The sequence below is a fragment of the Rhinolophus hipposideros genome, assembly GCF_964194185.1.
Source record: "Rhinolophus hipposideros genome assembly, chromosome: 20".
Classification (NCBI taxonomy): Eukaryota; Metazoa; Chordata; class Mammalia; order Chiroptera; family Rhinolophidae; genus Rhinolophus; species Rhinolophus hipposideros.
In genome coordinates this window covers 42,405,846-42,427,355 of record NC_138066.1, presented here as the reverse complement: position 1 = coordinate 42,427,355, position 21,510 = coordinate 42,405,846, and the positions used below count along the sequence as shown (strand labels likewise).

At 47.8% G+C, this 21,510-nt stretch overlaps 1 protein-coding gene across 1 annotated transcript in view; it reads left to right on the top strand.

The window, feature by feature from the left end:
* PRKCA (protein kinase C alpha) overlaps window positions 1–21,510 on the top strand; it is a 378,844-nt gene that overhangs the window by 313,651 nt on the left and 43,683 nt on the right. The window contains exons 9-11 of the mRNA XM_081027731.1: window positions 17,821–17,955; window positions 18,834–19,007; window positions 21,150–21,241. Of these exons, the coding sequence (XP_080883857.1) occupies window positions 17,821–17,955; window positions 18,834–19,007; window positions 21,150–21,241 (401 nt within the window). The remainder of the gene's footprint in view (window positions 1–17,820; window positions 17,956–18,833; window positions 19,008–21,149; window positions 21,242–21,510) is intronic.

Sequence of the window (21,510 nt, the reverse complement as noted above, 5' to 3'; positions counted from 1 at the left end):
AGATCCAGCCTCACTGCTGAAGCGATTATGGCTGGCCTGGTGCGACATGGCATGAGCAAGGACATGGGACCACGGAGCCCTCAGAGAGCTCAAAATGGCAGCGCCCACAGGGAGGCCCAGGAACCTGTGGCTCAGGTGCTCGTGGGTGTTTCATTTAGGTTTTGTTGAAGGTTTGGGGTTTTGTTTGTTTTCCTGGATGAGGTCTTTTTGCCCTTGAAGACTATTGCCTTGATGGACACATGACTGGGGCTCTTCCAAGGTCGTCCAGGGTCATAGCGTGTCATTGCTCAGGGACTCAATCAATTCAGTGGCTGCTGTGCCTTAGCGCTTAATCCAAAACCGGGTAGGCGACATTTCGGCAGCATTTGCAGCCGCCATTTAGCAGCTGCACGTTGAGCTTCACAGGTGTTTTGCTTCCTCATCTCCCACCCCGCCATCCAGGTGCACAATCCAGGATGCGTCCCCTCGGAGCTCTTGCTGACGTGTAGAGAGGTGCTGTGGCAGGAGGGCTGATTCATTTCCAAAGCCTTTCCCGTGAATTTTTTTCAAAAGGAAATTTGGGTTGGTTTGTCATGCCCGAGCATGAAACAGCTTAGAGTTCTAAGTGGCTGCTGGAAGGCTGTGAAACTTCACAGCAATTGTATCAAAGTGTCTCTGCGAGAGGAGTTTTGTCTCCCTGAAGAAGCAGGCGACCTACTGCCGATGGAAGGACATTGGAGGTCGGACCCTTCTAAAGCCATGCCTTGTACTTCTCAGGGCATCTCAGCCAATCCAGAGTCCTCTATACCCAGAGGCATTCAAGCAAAGATTGGACAAGTCTGTCAGAAAGGTGCAGGAGAAATGCCAGACTAAATTTCCTCTAAGGTTCTTTCCAACGCCAAGATTCCAATAAGGATGTTTTTGTTGCTATTGTTAGTTCCCTTTAATCTCGATGTGGATTGGATTAAGATCTCTAGCCTAAAATAGAGTTTTGGGATTGGAATAAAATGGCCTATTTTGAAAACAATTATAAATAGATTTGTGATTGCAGGTCTAAAGGACCGTAATTATAAGATGTAATGGAAGATAGTCTATCCGTACCTGTTTGAAGAGATGTAAAATGCACGATTTGACCAGTGTCCTGTCTTAGGAGACAAAGCCACCCAAGTACAAAGCATAATCGTTTTCTCTCTGACCTCTCTGTTCAAGCTCGGGGGTGTTGTGACCCTTTCAGGCTGTGGAATCTGGGTTCAGAAAATCAGCCTCTCAGATTTTCTCCCAGAAGCTGACTCCCACGCTGTATGAACTTGTAGGATTAATTCCATGACTGCTTCTGTGGAATTCTCTGTCAAGATGGTTTCAAATTATTTTTCTCACATTAGTACTTGAGAAACCAAAATTATTGAGTCATGATGGGTTGTTTTTAGGTAGAAGTTAAAAGGTGAAAAAAAAGTATACCTGAACGGCAAAACCCGGTTACCTGGCCTTTGGTCAACTGGGACTTCGTTAACCAGCTACCTGACTACTTTCTGTTTCACCAGTAATCTTGGGCACTTCAAGATACTGGAGACTCTTTGGAATCATCAAGAAAAGATAGATTTTGTTACAAATAGATTTAATGGTACATGGGTTTGGTTCCGTTCTCATTTACTGAATAATGGCAATCTGTGTAGAAAATGACCAGGTAACGAGTGTATACTCCCCAAAACACTTGGTTAACCAAATACCCCATTACTCCATCTATGGGTTGGCCAAGAGCAAAAGAAACATACATGAATGAGCAGAGCTGTTGATGTGAAACCATGGGTGGCCACATAAACGCCACAAGGGAGGAGAGTTGGCTCCACGTGGTTTGACACTAGCCCATTCACCGTTCATACAAGAGAGAGCTCCTTCCTACACCTCAGGGGAGTGATTCCCATCTGAAGGGTCACCTTTCTTCTCTCCCTGACCCTCACACTGTGTCTTGGGCTGTGTCGTCCCCATGCTTTCCGTCTGCATTGTAAGTGGAACCTCTGGTGTGTGGTACTCACTCTTGATTTTTCTCACAGTGCTAATTGTTTTCCTGTGTATCCAGCATTTCCCCTACTAACCTAGCAGTTTTTCTCCTCTCCTGTCTTTTGCAGGGATGTCATGTCCGCTTCTTAAAGGTAGTTCTTTCTTACTCCATCATCTTCTCCCTTTCCTTCCACAAAAACGTGCGCCCTGGTTTTTGTGGCTCCCACGCCTGAGCCCCCAGCCGTCCTTTCCTCCCTTAAGGATGCACTGTGTGTTCTGGAAGCTTGAACCTCATGCCGACTTGTATCCTAGTCTGTCTGCCCCTGTCCGAGTGGCCACGGCCCTCCAGCCTCTGTATTAGTTACCCCCAGAGGACACCAGTCCTCCCCACTCTTCAGACTAGGTTCTTTAAAATTTTACCGTGGAAAGATTGAAATCTCCCATGAGGCATTCACGATAAGTTCAAGTCTAATTTGAAAGCACTGAATGAACAGAAAGAGTGCATCTTTAAATGAACAACACATTTTCCTTTCTTTCTGTTAACATGTATTTCTAACCACACGTTAAAACTCATTTTCAGTTACATAGGCATACAGCTACATTAGCATGCAGCCAGCGTCCTGTACTTACACTGCATATGTGCATTTATGTAGAGGGTGTGGTGTCAGGGACCCTGGGCTGAAATCATCAAATTGTTCTGACATTCTTAATGCCTGCCTTACTACTACTCACTATGTTTCATTTTTTCTCATTTTTTAATTTCTTCCCAACTCACTTAATTGTCGTAACCATTCTATCCCTAAATTATCCAATGGAACTTTGCAATTTGCATGTAAATCATTTTGAAAATCTGGTCCATTGTCATCTCTGACAGCACCACTCTCTTTTGGGGAGCTCGTTAGAGCCATGCACCAGCTGTGCTCTCCATGTATTGCCTTTGTTAATAATTAAAATCAGCTCTAGATTGTAACAGCATATTCCTATTAGAACCAACTGGAAAATTCAAACACTCAGCTACATGGGTGAAGAATTGGCAAGGGGAAATCCCACCCTCTACCCTAAGTTAGAATCAACATATAATACTCTTTTTAAAACACTGTACTGAAGCAAGTGTTTTTAAAGTTTCTCATATCTAGAACTTGTATCTAACACTACAAGAGGTTAGTGACCCAGAGTTATCGGAAATGAGAAAGAAAAGAATTATTCTTTGAGGTTTCACAAGTCTTGCAGAGCGTGGTAACTTTCATGTGTGAAAACTTCAGCCTTTCAAGGCTACTGCTGTTTGTTTTTTTAAAACCCTGTCACACGAGGCAGTGTGTTCCCTTTGGAGAAACCAACATCTTCAGAAGTCGGCTACACTGACCATGGGGCAATTTCTTGCCTCCGAGTACAACGTCCTGTATCCTTAGAGTAAGCAGGCACCTCTTGATCATTCCAGGACGGACGTGGAGATAGTTCCTGCTTAAAAACAAATCACCTATCATCTTATACCCTGTTATTTCAGAGGACACCTCCGCTCTGATGAAACCAACTCACACTGGGTCCTCAAATCCTAATTGTGACCCAAACGTCTTTTCCCTGTGTGGTGTGACATGCCTGAGCAACGTGTTTTTCTCTTTGTTTTTATGTTGGAAACTGTGTTGTTCCAGGGAGAATAATATACTATTACAGGACTGTATTTTCCCACATGCAAGAAATGCTGAGTGCTGGTGCAGAACTCAGATGTGGCTGGAATGGGAAATAGAGGGAGAGAGAAAGAAGAAAGGATTAGGGCAAAGCTCTTACCTCTATGGGTCCCCTCCTGGCAGGTAAACTATGTCTCCTCCCACCTTCGATAAGGGACTGCCCCCTCTTCAGAAGAACTGTCCTCTCCCCCTGACCTCCCTACTGGGCTGCATTCCTCTCACCTTGTCACTCCAAGGAAGCTGCACAAGGTAGTGGTTCAGATCCCAGCTCTTAGCTGTGTGGCCTTGGGCTACTTAGCTCATCTCTCTTGCCTCAGTTTCTCGGTCTCTAAAATGGGAACGATTAAAGTACCAACCACATAGGGTTGTTGGGAGAATTAAACGAGTAAATATAAAAGGTGCTTAGAACAATGCCTGGCTAGAAAAGTGTTTGCTGCTGTTACTATTCTCAGCACTCTCACTGCACCCCACCCCCAGGTCTGCCCGAGTGCAATTGTCACTGTGCCCTGCTGTTTTCTGACACCATGGCCCAGTAAAGCGAACCCTTTATTGTGCTTTCTGAACCACTCCTGGGCCACGGGTTGGGAGACTCCGGTTGTGCAGTAGATACAAAGAGCCCCTCAGAGAAGACCCCACCACCCGCGACCACAGCAGTGAAGTGAGATTCTCCTGAGTTTGTAAGAACAGGGTGGAGAGGTGTCACGTCGACAAAGCCTCTTTTCGAACATGCTTTGTGTTGGTGCACGTTCTGGATGTTTCCCGTGTTTTTTGTTAGGGGTCTTAGGTCAAGAAACACAGATTATTCTACCTAAGAAAGAAAGTGTCACCCATGTGTTGGGAAGTCACCCTGACCCAGGCAGTGAAAATGGAGTGCCATCGCGCACTCACAGCTCTCCTCAGAGTGGCTTTGCTCACTCGTTCATGAACTAGTCTTTACCTTGTGGCTCTTTCTGAAAATAGAGTTGGTCAGTAATCAGTCCGCGGCTGGTCCCCGGGGACCGTTTCTCTCAGTTGACAGTCTGGAAAGAAACATGCAGAAAGGACTCTCTCAATCACTCTTGCCAATGACCATGGGTGGACAGCCAGATTTGCACAGAACTGATGGCTTGGGACGGGGAGAGGCACCCATAGTCTCATTTCTTACTTGGGGTGTTTCTTTTGTGACCCCCATTTACCCAGGCCCCAGCAGCTTGTGGGTACCCATTGGGTCACAGTAATTGAATTCTTTTGTATTTTACTAGCTCTTCCCTGGCCTGTTGACACTTCCAAGGCAGGGAACATCCCCTCCCCCAAATCTCACCCTCCCCCAAAGCTCCTCCTCAAATTTTACTTCCTGTCCTGGAGACCAATTCTTACCAACAAACACCGTAGACTGCTCTGCCCTGTCCCCACTCTCATTTGTGTGAGGTCCTACTGTCCCTTGGCTTCCTCTCGGCCCCTTTCTGCCCACTTTCTGGAGGAATCTCACCTCGGATGCCCCAGCCTGGAAGCAGCTCCTGAGCTCTGAAGCTCTCATTTCACCCATCACCATAGGAAGGAAAGGCTCCCCACGCAGGAGTTAGGGATTTGTAGTCCATTTTACAGGTGAAGAAACTGAGGCCTTGGTAAAGTCCATATTACCATAGCGGGTGTTCCAGCCCACTTCTGGTAGGTTCAGTCTCCCATGCTCTTCGCCAGTAGAGGGGCCCCCTCCAAGCTTCCCTGCCAACCGACTGCCACAGGGACCCAGAGAACAGCCCAGAACAGTGCAGCTGCTGCCAGCCTTGAAAGCAGGTGTCTCAGTGAACTATAATTAGGTCCCTTGTTTTTAAAAACTGGTGTGGTTAAAAAACACTCAGTGAAGATAAGATGAAATCAATGATTATGGAAATTTTGTGCTAAATTTAGCCATCGGCCCTGCTTTCAAAATGCTTGCTGCTGTCTATGAGAGACATTTTATAAAAGAAAAAAAAATTTAATTTAATTGAGTGATTGAGCGAGCGTATCCAGCATTTTAGGGAAAGGACTGTAGTTTTTGCTTTTACTTCCATGTGGATGAAGGTTGGAGTAGCTTTTGCTGGGTACCCAGCCCTGCCCACCTTCCCGCAGCAGTTACACGACAGTAGAAAGAAGTGTCTGCAACATTCCCCAAGGGTTCGGCCTTTATTGCCAGCTATGGCTTTTGTTGTTGTTGTCCTTTAAATCTAGAAGCTGCCATTCTGTGATCATTTAGCTCCAATTGAATTGCCCCAGTGGTGGCTTTTTTATTGAATTCTGCCCTCCTGTGACTATCTATCATCATTTCTCATTATTTCCCAGATTGCCGTGTGTTTCTGCCATGAAGACAAACCCAGTGGCTCTCTCAGACCACTGCAGGGCCCCTGGGAGCCCTCATTGCCTCCCTTTTCCCACTTCTTGCATCTGTGACTTGCAAAGTCTGGGCCCAGCCGGAAGTTTGGGAAGAGATTGAGGAGACACAGAGATGTCTAGAACTGGTGGGGGGTTTGTTGTTTTCTAGAAAAAGCACCCAGCGATCCTGAAACACACCTCTGGCAAAGGCCCATGTTTCACATGAGAGAGTGAGTCATCTTTGATAAAAGCACAGCTGGAAAGATAGAATCTGTGTCTTGTTTGTGCCCTTTTGCAGCACTTAGGGGAACTTTTCTCTGTGCGCCAGCTTTGTGAACCTTAGGCATATTTCTGCTAAAAGGTCCCCGTCAAAATGCAGTCGGTTCAGAAAGTAAGTACCACAAGAGGGCAGTAAAGATTTGCAAATAAAAGGATCCATGGAAACCTGCACACACAGGATAGCAGTGAACTTGTGCCTGGCTCTCTGTACTTTCTGCTGAATGTGAAGGGGGGATTAGCTCTTTATGCTCCCAATTGCTCTGTGGTTTTAGGGACTCATCGGGGTTTCTCCATGTGTGCGTGACTCCTGCAGACTATGGTGGTCCCAGCACATTTCCTATCCACTCTGCTTTCTCAGCGCACAGAAGACCTCCCACCACAGCCAACTCATAAAGCCAGCGTGGTGGTTAATCCCAAACGAGGAAGCGTTCCTAGCACAAAAAGTATGTCGGGTTCAAAAAATTACTCAAGTGCCCAAAGTACTGTAACGGTAAGGTGCCATGGCCATATGGGCTCACCAGGCCTTTCTCTAAGGTGGGCATGAGATGAATATGTGCCAGCAGCTCCCTGGTGAGAGAAAGACCATCGTTCTTCAGGTGAGAGACCTAGAAAGGGTAAGCTTTTGGTCCAGGTATCCTCACACAAGTCCTAAGACTCTTAGCACCTGGGCAGAACTAAGGGCAACGGCCTTCCGAGAACCTGATTAGCAGGACAGACTAGCACTACTTCAGTCTGGAAATGACAGTTAGCCAGCCAAAGATGTGCGTCTGCATTCACCGGACAGCTCTGAAAGATGGGGAAAACTAGGTTGACTGGGAAGAAAACAACACCACAGGATACCAGAGGTGTGTGATACTCAGTATGCCAAGAACAAAGCATTCTGTGTTTTTCATTGGGCAAGGTGCTAATATGTCACCGGGTCCCACGTTTCACCTTAGAGTAAGGCTCAGTTGCCATGACAACAGAGGCCTGCTGGCTTCCTGTGAATTTGTTTCAACAGTGGCACCAGCCTAAGTGGATGTGTCCATAAAAATATTTCTCATTAAGAAAATGACTTAATGCGATTTCCCTTAAATTTCTGCTCCAGTGAGTACTTCATTCACCACGTTGTTTGGCTGCTTTCCTGTGCTAGTTAGCATATCACGCCTCGCGGAGGAGACTGAGGAATAATTTCACTGAAGTGCATTTCGGGCTCTTAATTGTTGCTGTTCTGATAAGTTAGCCATGAGATACAGATGTCTTATTGCAATCTAACTGCAAACGAGGATTAATGATTTGAGAACCTGCATGATACAGGGCAAAGGCAGGCAAGCTGCAGGACACAGGCAAAATTCTGGCTGCTACCTGATTTTGTAATTCAGCCACGCCCACTCATTCATTCCTGTAGCTTTCACACTCCAATGGCAGAGCTGGGGGGTTACCACAGAGACAGTGTTTGGCTTGCAAAGACCGAAATATTTATTATCTGTCCCTTTACATTGGCCTCCCCTTGACAGAGGAGGATGAGCACTGAATTCAAAGACCAGAGCTCTGGATTCAGAGCCCAGGGAGGAACATTGATTTAGACTCATCACTTAGCCCCCCTGGGCCTCAGTTTCCTCATCTGTGAGATGGGCGGCCTTGGTTAGCTTATTTCCACTTCCCTTCAAATGCTGAAAGCTCGGTCGCCCTTGTGCTTTTGGTTAAAGATTACATTCCAAGTGGAGCAGCGATCAGCACAGGGAATGACCCTGTGCAGGGTGGTCCAGGGTCCTGTTTCAGGATTGATGTAGAGAAAATAGCATCCTTTGACTGCCCGACCCTGCTCAGTGGCTGTAGGTAGTGGAGTTAGTTCTCAGTGTCTTCACCTGTACCAAAGGCAGGTCAGACCTTCCCAAGGACCCTCTTATGGTTGACAGTCTCTGGTTCTGAGACCCTCTCCCCCACCCCCACAGTTGCCAGCAGGAGAATGAATGATGCACAGTTGTGATTTGCTGTTTACTTGTGATTCCCAACTCCAGAGAAAATCCAGTCGGCAGGTGCTAACACAGGTGTATGGGAGGCATCACCTGGCCCCATGCCTCCAGGTTACAGTTGCAGATTGGATTGCCAAATCTGAAAGAGAAGTACTATTAGGAATTCCAACCATGAAATTAGACACAGGACCTAAAAGAAACCAAGAGCCTGCCTTAAGGAGTTAGGCTGCCATGGTTCTTTGGGTATCTCCCTTTTCTCATTGACTGCATGGTCAGATTAAAATGTCTGGCCTCATGCACCAGTCTTTGCAATACCTATGCCTCTCGACATGGCAGCTCCACATCCTGGGGAGATGGGGGATGTGCATAGAGATTGGAATAAAAAACTGTTTATCTGCATATGTTCAAAAACTGAAAACTTGGAACAACCTAGGTGTCCAACAGTAGGGGAATGGTTAAATCAACTGCAGTAGAGCCACACAGTGGGGCATTATGCAGTCACTAAAATCAAGAAGAGTGCTTATGACATAAACAGTTTACATCATATGAAGGGGAAACAATATAATTCTACATAGGTCAAAGAAGGAAACGAAGAAACAAAAAGAATTAGAAGATTACCCACTACAATGTTAACAATGATTATCTCTAGATGATAAAATTATGGATATTTTAAATTGTCTTCTTTGTTTACTTATCCATACCTGTTTTATTTTCTAAAATGAATATGTAATACTTTTATAGCAAGTAGAAGCATTGTTGTAGAAATTATTTAAAAGCAATAACTCTGCCTTTTAAAAAGTTGTATATTCGAAGTCATTGCCTTCCCCATGAACACATTTTTCATTCATTCTAAAAGTATTTGAGGACCACCATGCCCCATACTCTCCTGGAGACACATCAGTGAACTGAACAGATGAGGTCCCTTCACTTCCAGTGGAGGGTGAAAGAGGAACACATAATAGGCCGTGAGAAGAGTGTGAGGGAATGCACACCACCGGAAGGGGACAACAGGGTTGAACAGGGCACTGGGGAAGCTCGGGATTGAAGCATCACCTGTGCAGACGCTGGAAAGCATCCTGTGTCTGGGTCAGAGGAAGCAGAAAGTGCAAAGGCCATCAGGCAGTAAGCACGCTCGGCATGTTCCAGAAGATGACAAATTATTTAGCCAGAGAACAGCGGGCATTTTATTTACCCCGGCTGTACCGCCCAGGGGACGTCAATGCTCACTCATTAGGTAGCATTTTCTTAACCCCGTTGCCTGGTTACTGAGTGGGAGGTAATCAATGCCGTGTGCACAGGCTGTACTCCATTCATGGAACCATTGAAAGCCTCCCCGGTTCCTTTGGGACTTTGTTCTCTGCACACCACTTGATTTAACTAATGTTGCAGTGGGTTTAGGTGAAACATAGTTACCTTCCGTGTTAGATGCCCTTCGGAGGTCCTTGGTTATATATGGCCTGGCTATTTCTGTGGCCGATGGAACAGCGCTGAAACACCATCAGTCTGGTGTTGTCACAGTTTGTTCTGATAAGCCCTGAATGTGGAACATTTTCATGGTAGAAGAAAAGATACGGAAGAAATACACAACTCTTCATTTGTTCCTGCAGTCGGTCACCATTGGCCTGTCTGCCCTCAGAATCTTAGAAGTAGAAAGAACCTTCTATTGTTGTGAGGTTCATCTCTCTACGCTTTGCAAACATCTTTGAAAAATATATTCTTCAAAGCCATGGTTTCTATTAGGCTAGGACATGTGCTGGTACTGAAGACATAGTCACAAAGTGGGTACGAATGGACACATTACAGTGGAGAGGAGTGAAACAGCACAGCGTTCTTCAGAGTCATCAAAAGTTTCCGTCCTTATTGGCTGGACCCACTGGGAGACTCGGAATTATTTTTAAGTCTCTGCATCATTCTTATTGAAGATGCATCTTTGGGTTTGGCTTCCTACGGCAGACAAGTCAGCACCTCTCAGAAGGGCTTGCTGTGCAGGGTGCTATAGTATTTAGAGTGACTGCACTTCCCCCCGGGTCTTTATTCTGTCTGTTTTCCCACATAACCAAAGCTAATATATGATCATGATACAAAATTCAAACAGTGCTCAGGGTGTGTGGTATTAGGTCAAACCACTTGGAATTGCCGTCACTGTTGGTCAGATTGTCACCTCTCAGCAGTTGCAAATGGTCCAACCTAGTAGAAAATGAATGTCTCCGCAAGCTGATCCCTCATAGATACAGGGCATTGTAGTTTGGCACATCCACCTCTCAATTTGAATTTGCAAACCTCCATTAGTGAGCTGAAGGTGGAGAGCCCCTCCCAGTCCACACAGACAGCCCTCAGACACAGGTGTCACACACATGGCACGCCTCAGCCCCCACCTCCAAGAGCATGTATTTGTAATATTCAGATTGACTTTGCATGAGGCACTCTACAGAAATGCCACCGTAGGAACCCTTTAACTTGAGAACACCTTCAATGATTGCAAACTGTTATCACTTTTCAAGAACAGCTCTTGTATAAAACGAGACGCATGTCGACTATTAGTGACTTTTCCGATGGGGAGGGAACACTGCCTATTCTCACAACCTGGTAATCCAGTTGGCATCACGATGCCAGGCTTGACCTAATGCTAATGTGCCATCTTTCAAGGAAATTCAAAATCCTGAACTCTGAGTTGTTGCATCATAGCCAGTAAGCCACGCTGAGTTTTAGTCTAATTTTTTATTTTGAAAGCATGCTAAGTCTTCAACATTTAAAGTCACTTGGTTCTATTTTGCAACACTACATATCATAGTCTTCATTTTTATTTCATCTTTAAAAACTTTCTATGCCATTTTAATAAGTCAGGGTGTTTTCCTTCAGTCCTCGCTCCTTAGGGGGCTACAGAAGATGCTCCGAAATCAGGGTGAGCAGCTGGAGGTCCTTCCTGGTTCCTCTCCCGCCCCACCCTCCAGGGGCACTGGAGCCTAGCAGCCCCCAGGGATGTGCATTGGCCTCCCGATGGGTCCCAAGCTCCTGCAGAGCCTGTGTGCAGGTCGACACATAACCGTGGGCCATAGGGTTTCTGGTCTGTGAGTCAGCCAGGCAGAACCCTGACCCAGGTGACCTGCAGTGGCTCACAGAGGCCTTCATTCCACAGTCAGGGAACAGGTAGGTGAAGAGCCTGGGGGGAGGAACAAAGGAAAGAAGACAGGGCGAAGGGTGTGATGGGAGGTGCTTTCCTGGGGGATTTCGCGAAGGATCCCTTATTTCGCCTTCAGCGTAGCCCAGGGATATGGAGGTCTTATTACCACCGAGTTACAGATGAGGAGGCTGAGGCTCAGAGAGGCAGTGTAACTACCCAGAGTCACACAGCAAATATGAGTAAGGCCCAGATTTGATCCATGGCTCTTTCCAGAAGTGCCATTGATTTTATGTGACAGTTGAAGTTGTTGAAGGTGCAAAAGGTCTTGGAATCATTGACTCTGAGGGGGATGTTTGCACTTGGAGAAATATTCTGAGTGTCTCAGACCAGTACATCTTCGACTTAAATGTGCACAGGAATCCCTTTGGGGTCTTGTTAGAAAAAAGCTTGTTCTGATTGAGTAGATGTGGGATGGGGCCCAAGAGTCAGCGTTTATGACAAGGCCCCACGTGATGTCGTGAACCACACTTTGAGTAGCGGGTTGTGGACCACGGTACCTTGGGCTGCACATGCCTCAGAGGAGAGGCTACTTCGTGATGACCTGGTTTCCCCATGTCTGGGACTTGACAGGTATTTGTGGAATAAACGAACAAATGTTCTAAGGCACATGAAGACCCATGTTTGTTCAACAACAAATGTGTGCTGAACCCAGGGCCAGGGTGCCGCTAGGCCCTCGTGAGAAAACAGAGCAAAGCAGGAAGAAGTAGTAACAGGCACCGAGCCCTGAGCCCTCGCCGGGTGCCAGTTCCTGTGCCCAGCTTTCTCATACCGACTCATCCCAAGCGCCCAGTGCCAAGAGCAGCCGCCAGATCTGCCATCTTACAGATGAAGGACCAGAGAGGGGCTTGTCCGTGGCCACAGTCAGACAGTGTGTGTGGCAAGGTCGGAATTCGCATCCGGAGCACTCGGCCGCTGCGCTCTGCAGACTCTGCAGACTCTGCAGACCTTAACAGACATGGTCAGAGCTGAGAGGGCATTCCACCTGCAGGGGGTGTAGGAGGGCTTCGTGGGAGGGTGCTATGCTAGCAGCCTCAGAGCCTATCCCCTCGACAACGGCTCCAAGCCTGAGCCTCCATCCACTTTCTTTATGTGACTAGTGCAGACGAGTGGGATGAAACGGAAGATTTGGGATTGTTCAACCAGCAGGGTTCCCAGCGGGCTAATATGTGCTCCAGCCAATGTTCTCGCTGCTCTGAGTCTCAGGGGACATCCCGCTCCTCCTCCTCCTCTGTGGTTCCAGCCCCATCTGCTCACAAACCCTGAACCTCGGTGGTACTGTGGAGGGGGGAGGTAGTGTTTGCATTGCTCTAGGAAAGGACGTCAGCGTGCTGATTCTGATGCCTCCGTGGGTTTGCTGAAATATCTGTGCTTAGGCTATCGGCTTCAGCTTTATCCCTCCAAATATACTGATTTTATTTGTACTCCTGGTGAAATCTGAATTACATGTGTGACAACCAGATTTATGTCAACAAATATGCAAGCTGGGAGGGGCAGGTCTCTGCCTTGCTGGCAGACCTGTTGCCAAACAATTCCTTAAAAAGTTCCAAGAAAGAAATGGTCAGCTCAGACTCTCCGCTACCATTGCTCTTCAGTCAGAGACCCCAGCTGGGCCTGGGGCAGGCAGGACCCCTCATCGGGGGAGTACCCCTTGCCGGACCACCTCCAGTCTGGCATGGCCTCCGGGGGGTTACTGTGTGGCCCCCAAAGGCAGGGCCTCCTTCACAGCACTCCTGGGTGGTGTCCCAGTGTGACCAGTGACTGCTTAAGGGAAGGAGTTCCCGTGACACATAAACACCTACTTACAAAGCCCAGGGGCAATTCTCTGAAAGGCCCTCCCAGGTAACAACTGCTTTTCTATATTAACATCCATCATCAGTCTGTCTAGTACTGGCTGCAAATAGACCGTCCCTTTTATGATTTGGTCTCTTCGAATTCTGTCAGTCCTAGTATTTAATGAGGACATACGTTTTTGAATGAATAAGTGAACAAAGTATTCAGGGAGTGTGTAATTACGAGCCCGGGGCAGTGCTTGGTCTAAAGATTAGAAAGACCAGTGAGGTGGTCCCTACCTTCCAGGGGTTCAGTCTGGTGAGAAGGACAGATCAGTAAATCCAGGAATAAGGTACGTGTGTTTGTTCAGCTTCCCCGGAAGCCAGTTCTGCCACAGGGTTTTGAGAACAAGGTATTCATTTGGGAAGGGATCCCAAGAGGGAATAGGAGTGTGACTCAGGGTGGAAAGGAAGCCAGGTAAGGGCGTGCTGGGTATCCAGCTGGTTACCATGGTGGGCACACTGGGGGTTCCTGCGGAAGTTACTGGGGCAGGCTGTGCAGGAGAGGCTGGAATAGAACCCTCAGAGGGCCTCAGGGGCACAGGTGTGCAGGCCGAAAGCTCAGGGCATGTGAGCTGGTACAGACATTGTCTACACGGGTTGGAAATGGCAGGTCAGAGGAGGCAGCAGGGAAACTGAGAGGCATTGCATGAGTTGGATTTTGTGGGTGAATGGACAACATGGCCCCTATGGGAAGGGCCACCAAAGACTAGAGGCAGGAGCGAGGCTGGCGTGGCTGGGACGGAGGGCCAGGGAGTGGTGGGTGCTAAGGCCAGAGACAGAGCCCAGCTGAGAGTCTGTCTCCTTCTCGTCCGTTGTGAGGATTTGGCCTTTTTTCTCTGCCAGATGGCAAGTCCGGGGACCAGAGGACCAGGGCAGGGTCCCACTAAACAGGATTCCTCCAGGGGAAGGGGGCAGGGTACAAGCCAGGACACAGCAAAGAAAAGAAGGTCGCTGAATTGGGGCCACCTCAGCCACAGAGGGCAGATTCTGGACAAATCTGAAGGTAGATTTGGCATCACCTGCTGACAGTGAGGTTGAAAGAGGCGTTAAACAAGTAAACACACCATAAATAAATATTTACAAGTTGCCATCTGAAAAAGAAAAGACCAGTTGTTGTGAGGGAGAATAGCAGGGAATTTGGGAGAAGGGGTTATCTGAAGGAATAGCAAGTAAGCTGGAACCTGGAGGGGCAAAAGTCAGCCAGGCCAGGGTCAAAGTCAGGGGCACCTTGCAGGCAGTCCCCAGCAAGACTGCACTCAGGCAGCTTGGAGAGGAGCGGTGAACCAAGGAAGGGTGGGAATTGGCAAGAAGAGGTGGCGCTGAAAGTGGCCTGGAGGCCAAGGCCCCAGCTATGGAGCCAGCCTCCTGGGGCCCCTGTGCCTTCCCTGCCTGCAGGCCCCCATTAGACCCAGGTTGACAGAGGGACTTGCCCCAAGTCAGGCCCAGACCATGGAGATTTTGCTATGGTGGAATTCTTGACCACAGAAGAGCTGCCTTTGAAAACTCTGTTATGAAGGTGGGCAAGGCCTGCAGGGGGCAGCGTGGAAATGGCTCCAGGAGCATATTCTGCAGGGAAACGTGGAAGGAAAGCCACTCTCATTGGCGGAGTATCTATACAGACCCCCTCACTGCTCTGGTGCTCTCACCTCCTGGGAACAGGAGTCTCCTTTGCCCATCTTCCTCCCAAACCTTTCGGGGTTGATTTCTGAGCATTGCAGTTTGGTTCAGAAGCACTTAGATGCTTTTTTTTTTTTTTTGCTTTTTTTTGCATTTACAACCCTTTTAGCCTGACTATAGGGAATATCTTGTCCCAGTAACTATACTAAGGTTATAGCACAAAGCTCACAGAGCTCCTGTTGTTTGGGTTGTGGTCCCCGATAAAGGCAGTAAATGCATGTGTATAAAAGCCCCCATCTCTATTCTGGAGGCGGGCGCCTCCATCAGCCCGAGTGCTTCCATCAACCCTGGTGCCTCCATGGGCTGGAGTGCCTCCATCATCCCCAGTGCCTCCATCATCCCCAGCGCCTCCATCAGCCTGAGTGCCTCCATCATTCCCAGTGCCTCCATCATCCCCAGTGCCTCCATCATCCCCAGTGCCTCCATCATCCCCAGTGCCTCCATCATCCCCAGTGCCTCCATCATCCCCAGTGCCTCCATCATCCCCAGCGCCTCCGTGGGCTGGAGCGCCTTCATCATCCCCAGCGCCTCCATCATCCCCAGCGCCTCCGTCAGCCCGAGTGCCTCCATCATTCCCCGTGCCTCCATCATTCCCAGTGCCTCCATCATTCCCAGTGCCTCCATCATCCCCAGTGCCTCCATCAGCCCCAGCGCCTCCATCAGCCCGAGTGCCTCCATCAACCCTGGCACCTCCATGAGCTGGAGCGTCTCCATCATCCCCGGCACCTCCATCAGCCCACATCCCCTCCTGCGCTGTCTGTGCTGTTGAAGTGTGTTGAAGGCACAGTGACTGTTTAGGGACACCAGTGAGTCAGGAACATCTGGTCAGGACCACAGTCCACTTCACAGGTGAAAACGCTCTTCACCTGTTTCAAGCACCCAGGGCAGTGAGTCCGTCATGTCTGGATATTTTCAGATATTATTGTGAAGTTCCCGATAAAATAAAAGTAATCTCTTTGTGCCTCTTTCTGGTAATGGTTTTCTCTCTTTATAAATCGGAAGAGCGGAGTGGCAGCCTTGAACTTCCTGATTATTCATTTAAAGTTAGATACAAACCAGAAAGCTTCTCAACTTGGAACTATTCCTGAGGACAACTGTGTGGAGGGCAGGGCTGGCCTTGAAGTTGAGGGTAGTTCTGATGAAACCCAAATGATTACGTCCTGGCTCTTTCTCCCAAGTCTGTGTGAAAATGCCTTCTTCCATCCTTTGTGAAGGGGAGGCCAATTTATGTATCATTGCAGTGAAGGTTTTGTCTTTATAGAGCGTCAGTATTTCCAGGGGGCCCCCAACTTCCCAGGTATTCCCACCATGCACTGCCAATAGGAGTATAGTACAACTATATGAAATACTTTCAGCCTTGAAGCAAAACTGTTGGGGCCATTTTTCCCCATATCACAATGTCTTTGCTTCAGGGGGCGCGCTCAAGCTGTGGGGTTGGATCCCTATACAAACCAGTTATTTTATCAGAGAAAAGCATTGCCTCATGGCACAGCATCTGATGAATACGGTCTGCCCTCTTTTCTTTACTCATTCAGCCAAAATGTTGAGGGCACCCTCTGTGCCAAGCTCTGTGTTAGGGCTGGGGATCCAAAGACAGCGGACGGGGGTGCATTCTGCTAGGGCGAAGTTCCTCCAACAGCCTGGCACCAGGCAGCTCCCTCGGTAATTGTGGGGTGAAGGGACGCTGTTGCTCAAAGAGGGAGTATGGATGATTCCTCGAAAGCCTTCTGTGCTACTAAGGAAAAAATGTCAAATTCCACCTGTTCCCCCAAGAGCTAAGACCCGATGGTGCCCGTGTTCTGACCAAGTAACAAGGCCCCTTGACGTTCTTCTTTGCCTCCGTGCATGTTCCTGGGAACCGCGTTGAGGGACATCTTGGCACCTGCTCCAAAGCTCAGAGCTGCTCTTAGCCACATCTGCTGCATTGGAGAGGCGGGCGCAGCCTGTCATTGAGAACATATTCAAAGCAAGAGTCTTGACCGTGTGGCCCAGAGCTATGGCCTCAGGTTCCCGGCCTTTTCATCAGCTGAATGTCCAGCAGCTGGTGCCCTCACTGTCAGGCAGATTTCAAAATGCAGTCTGTGCGGGAGCTGCTCCACCACTCCAGGCTCCTCCACTTTCTCCACTGGCTCCTTTGCAGGCTCTTGAGATGTTCCAGTGTGATCCCATCTGCCTCTCCTTTTCTGCTGAGCCCCCTCTTACTTTTCACCTTTCACGGGAGACTCTAACTCCCCCATGAGAGTGATGATGAGGGCATGGTCTTCCCGGGCCTTTATGTGGCATGAGTGTAATTTATAAAAACTCCTTTTGGTAATTCACAGGTCATTGACCAAGTTTTCTTCGGGCTTAAAGGGCGGTGTGTGTTTCCTGTGAAAACTGTCTCAGGCTTATCACCATTTCTTTTCATGAGCTCAACTCTCGACTTACAAAAACCACTCTGTGCTTCTTACGGTGCTTTTTAAAGTAGCAATAAATCATCCCCACCAGAGGGCACTATTCTCCCTTTTTGCATGGGTACAAGCTTTTTATGCAAATTAATCTTAAATTGGACAATCTACAAATGAGGAAACATCAGCACACCGTTTCTTTCTTTTATGTTAAGTGTCACGAAGCACTGGTTTCCCCAAGAAGTTAACTTTTACATCCCAGAAGGAGCACCAGCCTGCCCTTGGCAGAGTCCCATGACTTGAGTTTGGATTAAATATATAAAGAGTTGTCTCTTGATAGGTAAGGGCAATTTTTTGGTACTTTGCAAATGTTGCCCTTAGGGTGAGTATAGCATCCTCAGGTTCCTTTTCTCCCCATTCCACCTTCCACCTCCCAGCTGGCTTCAAGCTTAGTTACCTTTTCTATCAATCTTTTCCCTGGGAAAAATGACTGTTTTCACTTGTGTGCTTGTTCTTTAGAAAGCCAAGCTTGGCCCCGCTGGTAACAAAGTAATCAGCCCGTCAGAGTGGAGGCAACTTTCCAACAACCTCGACAGAGTGAAACTCACCGACTTCAATTTCCTCATGGTGCTGGGGAAGGGGAGTTTTGGGAAGGTAAGAGGGAAGTCCTCTGCGAAGTGGCGGGCTTTTGCACAGCATGCTGGGATCATGTTCTCCCTGAGGTTTCCAGAGGGCCCTTTAGGTTTCTCTCTGTACACATTTCTCAGATGTATCATTTCATTGAAAACAACTACATCCAAAAACCTACAGGGGGTCCACTGTGCGTCACTATTTCCATGTTCAGAAGGTATCCAAAGCAAGAGCCCCCTCTCTGTGGGGGCTGCCTACTTAGAGACTTGGCATTCATTCCGTTTAATTCGGCAAACATTTATATCACGCCAGGCAACGTGCTTCACAACGTGGGTTGCATGAATAATTTTCACAACCAAGAATGAAATGTTGACTTGTAGTACCCAAATGTAATAATTCGGAGCTTCTGAACTGGGTTTTTTTAGCCATCAGCCTGTATATTTACATTTGGCTTCTCTGGCCCCAAATCTCAGCATATGTCCAGAAACTGATTTCGACCCTGCCTTTTTCATTGTCTCGGTTCCTGACTGGTAAGACGTTTAGAAAGATCGGTCACATTTTGGCCAGGATACTCCTGGAAAAAAATGTGCATAATTCAAGACCGAACGAAGTTCATGTTGCCTATTCCTTGGAGCGGCTGCAACAGCGCCATCGTGTGGCAACCGCCTGCACAGCGTACACATCTTGGCAGCTGAGAAATTAGGCAGTGCTGGAGGAATTTAATTTGCAATGGCCGTCACTACGTCATAGTTTGCCCATGAAGTAGAACTTAACGAATATTTTGATACCACACATTTCCATAATCGCATGCACTGTGAACTGTCACCCGCCCTGGTTCCTCCCCACCCCCAGCACCAGACGAATGCCTACAAGTTTTCAGGTTGCCCTGTGTCTGCTCCCAGGTGATGCTTGCTGACAGGAAGGGAACGGAAGAACTGTACGCCATCAAAATCCTCAAGAAGGATGTGGTGATTCAGGATGACGACGTGGAGTGCACCATGGTGGAGAAGCGAGTCCTGGCCCTGCTTGACAAGCCCCCGTTCCTGACGCAGCTGCACTCCTGCTTCCAGACGGTGGTAAGGACCCCGGGGAGAGGGGGGTACAGCACACAGCATGTACTCAAGGGCCACCCCTGGACCCAGGTGCTCTCAGCGTCTGAATCAACCTGACTCCTGTGGACACGGCTGGAGAAAGGCATAACGTGGGGGCTGCTCAGCCCTGTTTCTACCCTCCCAAGCAGAGGTGACCGAACCTCTCAGTCTTGTGCCACTGGGAAATTTGGAGCGTCCCCTCTCTGTGATGTGCCCTACTTAGAGACTTGGCATTAATTCCATTTAATTCAGCAAATATTTATATCATGCCAGGCAACGTGCTAAGACTTAGAGATCCAAACAAGAAAATAACTCGCCTTTTAAGACCACTAATCCATCTGCCAAGGACTGCACTGGAACATTAGGAAACTCGATTTCATAAAAGAGTGTGTTCTTTTTAATGCACACAGCACAGGTTGGCAAAATGGTCAGTTCTGTGCCGTCCATGAGCTCTAAGAAAGGTTTAAAAATAATAATAATAATAATAATAATAATAATAATAATATTTCACGACGTGAAAATTAGATGAAATTCAAATATCAGCGTCATAAATAGTTGTTTTCAGAACACAGCCAGGCTCATTCATTTACCTGTCATCTACAGCTGTTTCATGCTACGAAGGCAGGACTAACATGTTTACCATCTGGCCTTTTACGGAAAAAGTTTGCTGAACCCTGTCATATGGTACAACTAAACAGAGGATGAAAACAATTCCAAAGCACTGAGCAGCTGGTTTGGGGGCCAAGGTGCTTGCAAGTGGCCTGCAAGAAATATAAACATCAAGATGGCACCTCAGTGAGGCAGCTGTGTCCCTTATAAGAGGTGACTCCGTATCAGTAGCTGTAATTGTTACTGTTGTGATTATTACTATTTGCATCTTCCCGTTGGCTAGAAATTGACTTTCTGTATTATGTCTCCCTTTAAAATCTCTTGGGAAACACGCTTCCATGGTCTCGGATTTTAGAATCTCAGAATGGCAGTGCAGCCACACCATCAGGATGGACAGTGGGCCTGCAGGGACAGGTGCCAGCTACTGCGTATTAGCCTAGCACTGGCGGCTGGGATAGCGCCCTGCTCCCGGCAGCTCTCAGTAGCCCCAAGGAGAGAAGAGCAATATGCTAGGAAGAGAGAACCATGGCTTGAATCCCAGCCCGGATTCTGTAACCCTGGTTACACTGATTAAGCTGCAGAAAGCTACAAAGCAGAGAAATAAAGATGAAATTGAAGTTTATAACAGGGAAGCTAGAGATCGAAGCTCCCAGAACCATTTCCTGGCTATTAGCAGCAGCTTCCTTTTTTTCTCCCTGTGCAACACTTTAATGTTCAATAACCTCTGTGAAATGGTGATGTTTTCTAGAAGAGAACAGAGGTCAGCTTTTACCGCTGTGTGCTGTGTTGTTAGTTACTTCACGGTCAAAGCCCTTGGGTCTCCCCATCTGTCCCAGCATAATGTCCCCATAAATATGCAGATTTGTTTGCTTCTGTGATGCATGCTCTTTGTGGGCCCAACACTTGGCATGCCAGTGACAGAGGACATCAAAAGCAATATTTGGGCATTTCATGGAAGCAAAAGCACATTTGATTCGCCTCTCCATTTACAGTCCCCTCCCCCACAGTAAATGTCATTGAGCGTTTATAATGTATAAGCCCAACCTAATTCACAAGATTTCTTTTCTGAAGCATCCAGTTAAACACAGTACTACCTTACTCTGACAGGTCCCCTAGACATTACAAACCAGACACACTAATTCAAATTAAATAATAGGCCCACGTGGGTTCTTCACACTGTCCCTAACTTAGAAACATATTATGTGTGTAGGAGAAAACGGAAGACTTTTTAAGGCCGTTGCTTTCATAGGGAACATACGTAACCAGAAGGGGGCTGACACGTCGACAGAGAGACGTTCTTTCCGAGTTATGCAATGACTTCCTACTTCCCAAGGCCATCGTGCAATCACATTTGTGACTTACTCTTTACTTGGGGGGGAAAAGTCGAAGGGCTCCACTGAGCAGATCAGTCAGTGCGACCCACGTTTTACTAATGAGAAAGCAAAGCACAGTTGGTAAGGAGAGGAGCCGCGGTGCCCGGGGAGGAGCCCTGCTCACGTGTGGAAACTTGGCCTTCAGGATCGGCTGTACTTCGTCATGGAGTACGTGAACGGCGGCGACCTCATGTACCACATTCAGCAAGTGGGGAAATTCAAGGAGCCACAAGCAGTGTGAGTATCTTTTTTAAGTCCCTTCATTTAGACACAGAATACTTCCAGCTGGGCACATCTGCTGGGTGGCATGTGAAAGTGGGATGTAACAGTGTAACCTCCTGGGGGTCAGATTCAAGGGCAGGGTCCACCTATGAAATTTCCTAAGGAGCGGTGTAGTGTCCTTCCCATAAATTGGAGATGCTGGAATATCCCCTGATCACCCAATTCCACCCTCGTTCATTGGGTCAGCCGCTCGTTTATGAACACATGGCTTGTACACCCACGGT